This window comes from Cynoglossus semilaevis, chromosome 9 (genome assembly GCF_000523025.1).
Source record: "Cynoglossus semilaevis isolate Cse_v1.0 chromosome 9, Cse_v1.0, whole genome shotgun sequence".
NCBI classification, from domain to species: domain Eukaryota; kingdom Metazoa; phylum Chordata; class Actinopteri; order Pleuronectiformes; family Cynoglossidae; genus Cynoglossus; species Cynoglossus semilaevis.
The window spans coordinates 8,659,563-8,669,583 of record NC_024315.1 but is presented as its reverse complement, the minus strand read 5'-3'; the positions used below and the strand labels follow the sequence as shown (position 1 = coordinate 8,669,583).

The 10,021-nt window shown below is 40.4% G+C and overlaps 1 protein-coding gene across 1 annotated transcript in view; it reads right to left on the bottom strand.

The window, feature by feature from the left end:
• Positions 1-2,050: 2,050 nt before the first annotated feature.
• The window catches only part of LOC103383743 (multiple PDZ domain protein), a 33,957-nt gene continuing 25,986 nt past the window's right edge, over positions 2,051-10,021 (bottom strand). The window contains exons 28-43 of the mRNA XM_025058344.1: positions 9,786-9,877; positions 9,567-9,696; positions 9,280-9,372; positions 9,010-9,084; positions 8,581-8,919; positions 8,245-8,328; positions 7,767-7,960; positions 6,294-6,441; positions 6,118-6,189; positions 5,919-6,018; positions 5,745-5,788; positions 5,502-5,624; positions 4,934-5,038; positions 4,506-4,606; positions 3,813-3,936; positions 2,051-3,611 (exon numbers count right to left, since the gene is read on the bottom strand). Coding sequence (XP_024914112.1) covers positions 3,465-3,611; positions 3,813-3,936; positions 4,506-4,606; positions 4,934-5,038; positions 5,502-5,624; positions 5,745-5,788; positions 5,919-6,018; positions 6,118-6,189; positions 6,294-6,441; positions 7,767-7,960; positions 8,245-8,328; positions 8,581-8,919; positions 9,010-9,084; positions 9,280-9,372; positions 9,567-9,696; positions 9,786-9,877 — 1,971 coding nt within the window. The 3' untranslated portion in view covers positions 2,051-3,464. The remainder of the gene's footprint in view (positions 3,612-3,812; positions 3,937-4,505; positions 4,607-4,933; positions 5,039-5,501; positions 5,625-5,744; positions 5,789-5,918; positions 6,019-6,117; positions 6,190-6,293; positions 6,442-7,766; positions 7,961-8,244; positions 8,329-8,580; positions 8,920-9,009; positions 9,085-9,279; positions 9,373-9,566; positions 9,697-9,785; positions 9,878-10,021) is intronic.

The following is a 10,021-nucleotide window of genomic DNA, read 5'->3' as shown; positions in this document are numbered from 1 at the left end:
TATCTGAAGAGAGAGAGGGGAGACTTCTAATAACACTGAGTGTTTTAGAAACTCATTATGATGCGACATGTCATGCTGTGCCTCTCCGCTGACTGCATGACGGTGTCTAATTATTTCCTGCCTAGGGCTGTGCCACCTAATAAAACTGTGTGACACAGGCATGCTCCCCAATGAAATACTCCTCCATCAGTTTAGCTCATTTGCCTGTGACAACCTAGACTCAATACACTGAGGCATGATGTGCAAATGGTGACACTTCAGTTGATTCCTTGATTTACTAAATCAACTGCAGACCATACAGTAGTTACAGTGACTTTTCTACGCGGGATATTTTTATCCTGCTCCAGGAAGGCGTATTTCTGAGGACTCAGCACTATGCAGATGGAATTGCTAAGAAGTGACATTTTTGCAGTGTAGGATGGTGGATTGAAAGGAAAAGATCTCATGGGGAAAGATGGAGAAAAATAGATTTTTTTTCTTTGCTCCAATCACTTTTTTTTATATCTGTCTGTAGACTTTATTGACAATAAAAATGTGCCTATGGATTTTTAAAAGATAGATAGACGTGACAGTCACCCATAGAAATTTGACCACTGCTCCCAGCAGGAGAGAGAGAATCATTAGTGCCTTTCATGTCAAGTGTGCTGTCGTGACAGACGTCTTACTTCAGAAATTTATCGCTGCCACCAACCAGTATGTGGGCACTGCTGTTTTATACATGGAAGATAAAGAAGACTGCAGGGCCATGGGGTGAAAAAATACCACTGGCCTGGTTTGCCGGCATATTTCTCATAAATGTTTGAGGAAAAGGGATTTTCAGAACAGCTGCCAGTCAGTTTTATTGCTTAATAAAAGTGAAGGAGAAATGTCAATGCATCTGCCCTCTGCAACGACCACAGGCTTTGTATGGAAATCCTGATGAAGTTCATTTACCGTAAACATGCTATTTAATAAATATGGAGATTTACTTTGAGGTGCGGTAAGAGCTGGGGATATTAGATTTTTTTTTTTAAGAAAAAAACCATTGCTTTCTGAAACATCTGAGGTGAAGAGGGAATATCATTATACACTTCCTCCATCTTTAAACCCTCTTCACAACAGTCTTTAAGCAGGCAATTGTTCATCTGGAGAAGGATGAAGCAGACTCTGATGGCTGGGTTTCAATAAAGCTTCCAGTGTGAACAGATGGCTTTGATTAATGCACAGGCTTCAGGCTGCCTCCCCATTGATGCCTCCTATTTCCTAAGTGAGACATTTGTGTGCAAATGTATTGTTTGTCAAGTTATCACCAGCAACTTGGTAATTTGAGAGAGAGCTCAGCATACTGAAGAAACACAAGGTTTTGTAGGTTTTGATTGTTTTTTTCATAATTTTAATAATTATAAATGGCTCTTACTCTGTGGATGTCTGTGACTAAACTGTGACGTTTTTCAAATCTGTTGTTAGTCCTTTGCATAATAAAATGGCACCAGCCCTATGGGTGGCGCTGGTGGCCCTAGTTATGGTTAAGAATCACTGAGCTAGATAATTTATTCATTTATAATCGTGTTAGATTTGTTTGAAAATGTTTGGGAAAATGTGGTTTGTGTTTTACTATTTTTTCGAGTGGAAGGATGCAGCCCTCTGACTCTATTCTCCCTTTTTTTGTTGTTGTCTGGATGGTGAAACCTCAAAAAAGAAAAAAAAAGATTCAAATCAAAGAATTTTTATATATATATATACAGAACTAACAATTTAGGGCAGGCATGGGCAAACTAAGGTCCGGGGGCCAGATATGGCCCGTTCAGCTTTTTGAGCTTTTTGAGCCTGTCAAACTTTTCCAAATTATGCAATTTATTTATATTATCTATATATTATACTTCTGCCTTTTCCCTGCAATACCCACCTTTCCCCAATAGATAGCGTAGAAAATGATAAAACCATTTTAGCCCGTGAGTCAAAACGTTTGCCTACGCCTGATTTAGGGTATGTCAAAAACACTAAACCACGATCCCTACTCATTGAAAGTGAGTGGTGAAAAGATAAACCATACAAAAAGATTTCCAACACAAGTGAACATTTATTAACATGCAGTTCATCCACTGAACACCAGGACAAACATGCCTGTTGTTGTCGACTGTTCTTTGAACACACATCAAGGTCAACTGAACGTACCAGGTTGTATAAAATCATATAAAACTGAAAGTAATCATTCCTAACCAGACGTGACACCTGTTGCTATGACAACACGTCCTCACGGTGCCGAAACATCAAACCAAATGCATTAATATGAAAACAGCAGTCAATAACTTAGCCACTGAAATCTGCAGCTGCCGACAACAGATGTGACAAAATTAGTTTCCTGTCGTACCTAAGGTGGCCGTAACTGCTAATTATAAACCCGCCGTGAAATATAAAAAAAAAAAGTTTGAAGGAACAGCGAATGAGAATGAGTGGATGAAATTACAACAGCCTTACAAAGAACATATTCTCAAACCGTGTTTGCCATACAAAAGGTTGGCAGAAGCACTTGGCATGGTGTGGTTGACTCTTCACTAACAGATGTTAGGAGATAGCAGAGGATACACGTCAGCAGTAGATGGAGCTGTTTGATCTGGACTAATATGAAGTTTGGTTTTCTAACATGTCTTAATAAATATATATATATATACATATCCATGAGCATAACCTAGTTTATCATCAGGTTATATGTTAACAGGAAAAGACAATATCCCATCAGGAATAGGGACAAAAAGGTAGTACTTACTAAAATACTTACAGGTGCTATAATATTAAATAACGGACTTTACGTTGCTGTTTGAAACACAATAAAATTTGCCATTGAAGTGTACAGTGTTGTTACTTTGAGTTTACACGAAAAACTCTCACTATACATACATACATATATAGTTTATGTTTATTTTTATAAACATATTTGTTTCATGGCTGCGGGTCAGCAAAGGCGGTGATTAAAACATAAACTTCCTGCTCCAAGTAGAAGCAGCTGCATTTGTAGCACAGCAGCAAAGTATCACATAATCAGAGACACACCGAGTTAAAGACAGACATTGAAATACAGTGTGTAAGTGTGTATGAGAGAAGGGGAACTCTAATATACTGTGATATATAATACAGAGAAGAATATTTGTACACTTTCAATATACTTTCACTACAGAAAGTATATTGCCATGGCAACCCCTGATTTAGGGAAAGGCCATAAGTGATTCATCTTACGTTTAAAGCAGTATTTACTAAACTTTTTTGAGCCACGGCACATATTTCATATTGGAAAATTCCCATGGTGCATCACCAAGCAAAGAATTTGACAAAAAACGTTTGTAAAGAACGATCTTCTCGTTTCAATTTGCTCAAAATTTACGCTTAGGGCGAAACCTGGGCTTGTTTCGTTAAAAATAATCCTTATATAATTGCAGGAATTGAAGAAAGACACCAACTAAGATCCTTTAGACCTCTGAGATCTATCCTCATGAGAGGATAGTGAGGACCACGCTGCCCTTGGTCTTCTTGAGTACGTCCACAGCTTCGGCGTGAGTAGCGCCCTCCAGACAGTGTCCGTTCACAGCAATAATCTGATCCCCGCGCCTCAGCCTGCCATCTGCTACTGCTGCCCCCTGCAGAGAACAAACAGGGGTTCATCAGCATGCAGCATCACAGATCGAGACCGACATGAAAACAGATCTTCTCTGTACATCACAAAAACCGTATTCATTTGATCCTATTTAAATCCTATAAATAATTTAATGTTAGTGTCGTAAATATTCCAACCACAGAGAAATAAACGAAGAACAAATGTATGACATCAACCATCTGACCTTGTTGAAGACACTTTTGATGTAGATGGGCAGGTCTCCATGAGGACTGCCAAACCCTCCCACGATGCTGAAGCCCAGGCCTGAGGAGTCCTTCTCCAGGGTGATGGTCTTGTACATACGAGCGCTGTGAGAACATTAGTCAGAGGGATGTTGGTATGTAATATGTAGCTATGGATGCTACGTACTACATAGTCCCTGTGTTTGTGAAACGAATGGCATTAACATCTCAATCCTCACCAGGTGCACATTTAGGGAGATTATAGTATTTTCTTCTATTCCTTACTGAAGAATTGCATCTATTTATTGATTATTATTGTGGATTTTGTTCAGGTACTCTTTCCTCAGGTACTTCAGGTTTCAGATTAGGTAGACTAGACAGTCAAAATTGACCACAGGTATAAATATGAGCATGAATTATTGTTGTCTCCATATATAGTCAAAATGGACCACTGAACTCAGGACCATAATTTGCTAAGGTTTTCATTGGTCCATCAATTTTCCTCAACTTTAATGCAGTTGTAGTTTTTGTGAATATATTAATTAGAATTGACCAATGGCCATTGTGTGTAAGACATACATAGACATAGATATTATTGCCACCTTCCATTGCTGTTGTCCAGACGTCTGTCCACAGAATGTCGTCGCTCGCTGAATTAACCAGCAGGAAGTAAAAGTGAGAAAACGAGTTCTTACCAGATGTTGTTGTGAAAACACGGCAGGCTGCTGGACTTTTCTAACGACCCTGTCTGGACGTCACTGTTGTCCTGTGTGCGTCCAACAGAACCTGCTGTCACCTGATGTAAAGATTTGGATGATTTGAGAAATATTTACTTCATATATTTTGTTATGTAATTTGTTATGTATAAAATCATTTCTAATATGAATAGAGTTTGAGACCACAGTATATGAACATCATCAACAATCCATCATTTTCTATGGAAACATGACAATTAAGGGGAAATCTTTTCTTATACATTGCTAAAAATGACTGAAGAAAAGAGTTCAACAGTTCCAGGTCTGCTGCTCGATCCTACTACAGGACCTGCTGCTGATATCTGGTGGTGACATAGTGCCTTTCAGGCTGCATAGATTAATGGCTGTGCGTCTCCCTGTGGCATTACCTTCAGAGTGATGGTTCCAGTGACATTCTTCAGCAAGGCTTTGGCATCGACATGAGTCATTCCCTCGGTGGACACATCATTGATACTGAGGAGCTTGTCTCCCGCCTGATGGACATATTGACTCAGATTAAACCTCCTGGAGTTCATTCCAGCTTTAAGTGCAAGTTCACACAACAGTGGTCCACATGTTTTATCTTTTACGCTGCTACAGTCATTCTGGTATCCCAGATTTATTAGGCATACATTTCATAGGGAAATACTTTGATTTCAGTCCTTGAGGAGACACTGAAGTGAAGTTCTACAAGAAAGGGAATCTGTCGGAAACAAAACGTCCAGAAGTGTTTAGACATAAAAAGAGGATTCAAAGAGAAATAGCTTGTCAATTCCTTTTAAATTAGTCTTAGATCTTTTTTGATTATTCAATTTTAATTGTACAAACACTGGAGATGGTGCAGGGCTTCATGAAGGAATACATGTTGATTCTGGTATCCCAGATTTATTAGGCATGAAGGAATACATGTTCCCCATGTTACACACACATACACACACACTCCATGTCATTAATCACCTGTAATTGCTTTGTTTTGGCTGCCAGTCCGTTGGTATGTAGAGCATCGATAAAGAGAGGCACGTTGCCATGGGGACAGCCCACTCCTCCTGCTACACTTATGCCAAGAGAGTCACTTTGACCCTGGGGTATGAGACACAGAAAAAGCAAGTGGAATAAAAATGAAAAAAATCCAATAATATACATAACTGCATCAAAATGTAATTTAACAACTGAATATTTGGTCATGATTAGATCCACTACCTTCTGTATCGTAACAACTCTGATCTCAGGAAAGTCTTGAAATGCTGTAAAAGGATCATTGTATTCATGTTAACGTCACTTAAAACAAACTATCACCTTAAAATAACTTCTACCTTCGTAAAACATTTTAAACTCTAACCCTTTTCACCTGCTTTCAATATAAAAGCTGCTTACTATAGCTGCCTGTTTTGTTGTCACTTGTCTCCCTCTGGTGGCACAGCGAAGCATCACATCCGCTTGAGGGTGTCAAGTTGGACCAATTGGAGCCTTCGCTCTGTATAAAAAAAACAAAAACAAATCAAATGTGTGTTATACAGCCACGGATTACTGTGAGATCCATTTATAAAGCTTTATTTAAAAACCAACTTTTTACCTGGCTCCAAGGTGAGTACTGCAGTCCGGCTTTGAACCGAGCCACCTCCAGGTGAACAGCCCCACTGGAACTCTACGAGAAAGTCACACATCACTGAGAGGACTGGTGATTAGCAGGAAAATTCACAGCTCGTTTTTAACGACACGAGATGAATTAACGAACTTTTCACCAGATACCTGCAGCAGCTTCTGCGCCTGCTCCAGTGATGCCGCCCGGGCATCCACTCCGTTGATTGACACAATCTGGTCACCGAGCAACAGCCTGCCATCTGAATCTGCCACACCTCCTCTGATGATGTCTGACACGAAGATGCCCGTGTCATTACTGCCGGGAGAGAGCACAGGTCAGAATGCTGCGCCTGAACCAGGCTTAGAAAATGAATTACCTGCCAACCAACACCCTCCTCCCCCGTCTCCCCTCCTCATTCCCACCTTCAGCCTGCTGATTTGCATAATGTCACACTTGTTTGTGCAAATACGTGAAGCTGCATAAAAATACCAACCCCAGCTCTTTGGCGTGTCCTTGCTGCAGTGATACCAAAAGTCTCAGCTCTATAATCTTTATGGTGATAAGGTATTTTAAGGAGGTGAGATTTTATTACCTCACATCTTTTATTTATATCACATTTCTTTTTATTTTATTTTACAATGATACCTCCTTTTTTTTTAACAGAGTGACCTTTACCTAGGTAAATTCCTCCAGGTTTCAAAAAATGAACAAAATAAAACGCTCTGACAAATAGAGCTGTACAATTTGTAGCCTAGACTATTTAAAACCGTAAATAATCAATGCAACAGTCTCAGTCCTCCAGGTGATTTAAAGTTAATTTGGAAACAGCCAAGTGGACCGTCCTGGATGTGGTACTACACCAGCCTGCAGGCACCGTCACTCAACAGAGGAGGGAGCTCTTGGGACACCAGGTTTTAGCGTCGACAATGTTCAATGAGCTGAATACCAAACAACCCAGACAGACTGTTAGGGCACACAGCCAGCTGTGTCCCCCAGGTTGATACCAACGACCTGTGTGACTCACACACACCCCTTTCACACCTTGACCCCTGGTGTACACCACATTCAGCCGGTGGGTCAGAGGGTGGTCTCCTCTTTTGTTTTGCTATAATGAGTGTAGCTCAGCTCCTCGGAGGCTGAAGAAGAAACCACGACAGTCCAGTTGAACCCTGACTGCAGACATGTTAAAAGGAAACCACGACAGTCCAGTTGAACCCTGCCTCGACTGCTGTGTGACTGCAGACATGTTAAAAGTTCCTGTGCTGGTGTCAGTGGTGTCAGTGGTGTCAGTGGTCAGTACTGTATAAAGGTATAACTCAGTAACTGTATGCATTTCATTTCTCGCCTTCTTTCTCGTTTATATTCAGTGAAAGCAGTTGCCAAGTGCTGTATTTTTACTTATTTCTATTTTAAAACACTATCATCATCATCAAACTTCTCCACTGAGTACCAGCCAGGCACATTCCCAGTTCTCAGCTGCACGAGGCTACGAAAGCCCTGAGTAATTTAATCAATTTAAATTCTATTTATTTTCTCTGCTATTTAAACATTTTGTCTACCCCCCCAGAAAAATTAAAATTTTCACAGATGTATATATATTAGTGCCGTGGATTTAACCACTGAGATTTTTTTTTCTCTACCTCTTTTCCACAATACTGAACCCCAGCCCTTCTCTGGGATGAGGTTGGAGCTCCACGCTGAAGACATCCCACAGGTCCTCCTCCCTGAAGGCCTCCTGGTACCTGAAGACCCGCAGGGAGACACGTTGGGTCGTGAGCCGCAGCACGCCGATGGCTTCATCGTGAGTAGCCTGGCGCAGGTCAATGCCGTTGACCTGGGGAACATTGAGAGATGACAGAGCGTAGTAGTGTGACTGGATGAAGAGCTGAGGAAGAGTAAGCATTTCTTAAGAACAAAAAAAAATGTAATATTATTTTTCTTTCTTTTTTCAGTGTTCAGATGTTGGTTGATGTTTTTACATTATATTAAATATTAAAAACCATATTTGTAATTATTAAAAAACACAACAATCTTATAATATGCTACATATATGTATGTATATATATACTGTAAATATATGTGTATATAGGTATGTATATACATATATATATATAATACCTCTAATATGTGGTCTCCAGCTTGCAGCCTTCCATCCATCTGAGCTGCTCCCCCATCGTTTACTTCATGGATTACTACTGCCCCCTGGTGGAAAACAACAGAAAACGCTGTACTCTACAGACTTAAAGAGCACAATTACATGAACCAACCAACCAAAAAGGGAAATGACTTATTTAAATGTCATTGCAAATCTGTTGCATGTTAGATTACCAAGTTTAGCATTAAATGCTGTTTTGATTCAATTTAACGTGTCAATCATCCAAGGACATTTGCTTTTTGATTAATGAAACCCAAACCCTTTAATGCAAATGTTAATGATCAATTATTGAAGAATACCAGCAGAGTGTCACATCCTCCTATGATGCTGAGGCCCAGGCCGACACTTCCTTTGACGATCTCTATCGTAGTTTCCCTGCCAGCTACAACAGGGCAACTCTTGGGGTCAGAGGTCAGGGGTGAGGATCCCAGCCAATCATTGTGCCCAGTAGGGGACGTCTGTGTTGCAGTGAAGAATGAAGACGAGGAGGAAACCGGGTGAGTGAGGGAGGATGTAGGAGACTGAGAGCAGGGACATGACAGAGATTTTGGAAGAGACGGAGTAAAGAAGAGGAGACTCTGAGATCTGCTGACGGAGAGCTTGACATTGACCTGCTGATCTAGGATCAACTTGGACACCTGGACAGAAAAACAACAAGTCGGTCATGAATCATCACAGGATCCTTGTGTGATGTCCTTGAAGTGGGTGCTGTGTGTGGGTATCTATACCTTTTCTACTGACATCCCTGACACAGGTTCTTCACCCACTGCTATGATTCTGTCTCCACTCTGTATTCTTCCGTCCTGCATTCAGACAGAAATAATAATAAAAGAGAATGGACGAGAAGACAATAACGAACTGTCACCGTCCTACATTGACATCTACTGGATTTACTTGGTAATTAAAGTTGAATGAACTCTTTTTTTTTACTTTACCACTTTTTTATTGTGACACCTACTTGTTAAAACAAATAAAATGAGAAAAAGACATCTTCACACCTTACTAGTGGTGCTGTTCTGGATAATGGACCTCACCACCACGCCATCATTAAAATCTCCTTTGGCCAGACAGAGACCAAGACCCACCTGATCCTGGGGAAGATTGAGGCAAAAAAGTGAGAAAAAAAAAGTAAAACAAAAATTTATTTTACATCTTGCAAAGAATTTGTAAAATTACGGGGGATACACGCTGTTTCCACTACTATAAAATTCTGCTAGAACACAGCTGGTTGCTCAACCAGTGGCACCTTAAGATGCAAATACAGAATATACTGAAGGTGCTGTACCTGTGGAAGAATAATATGATGCAAGTCTTTTGATAAACCGTCCTGATCGGCTGGGTGCATGTGGGAGTCGACTGTGTCTTCACACACTGTTCTGGATCCATGGGCATTTTGCATCAGAGTTTCTTTACTCCTGTTGTTGCACAGTTAGACAGAAGACGCCAACTTTGGCTTTAGGTAAGAAGTTTCAGAGAAGCTCAGGAAAGTTAGGACTGTTATTACCTGATGAGAACGATCTTGACTTTGGCCGGAGCTTTGTCGATGATGGAGGAGGCAGTTTGGTGACTACGACCGTGCAGGTTCTGACCATTGATCTGGGGGGAAGAAAAATTCACTCTTAATAGAACAAAAATGTGCTTCAGTCCAGGGGTTCCTGGACTTTTCCTACTTTCATTCATTTATTAATAATTATTACATTTGTTTTGCAGAAGAAAATTATTAACAAATGTGTTTTCAGC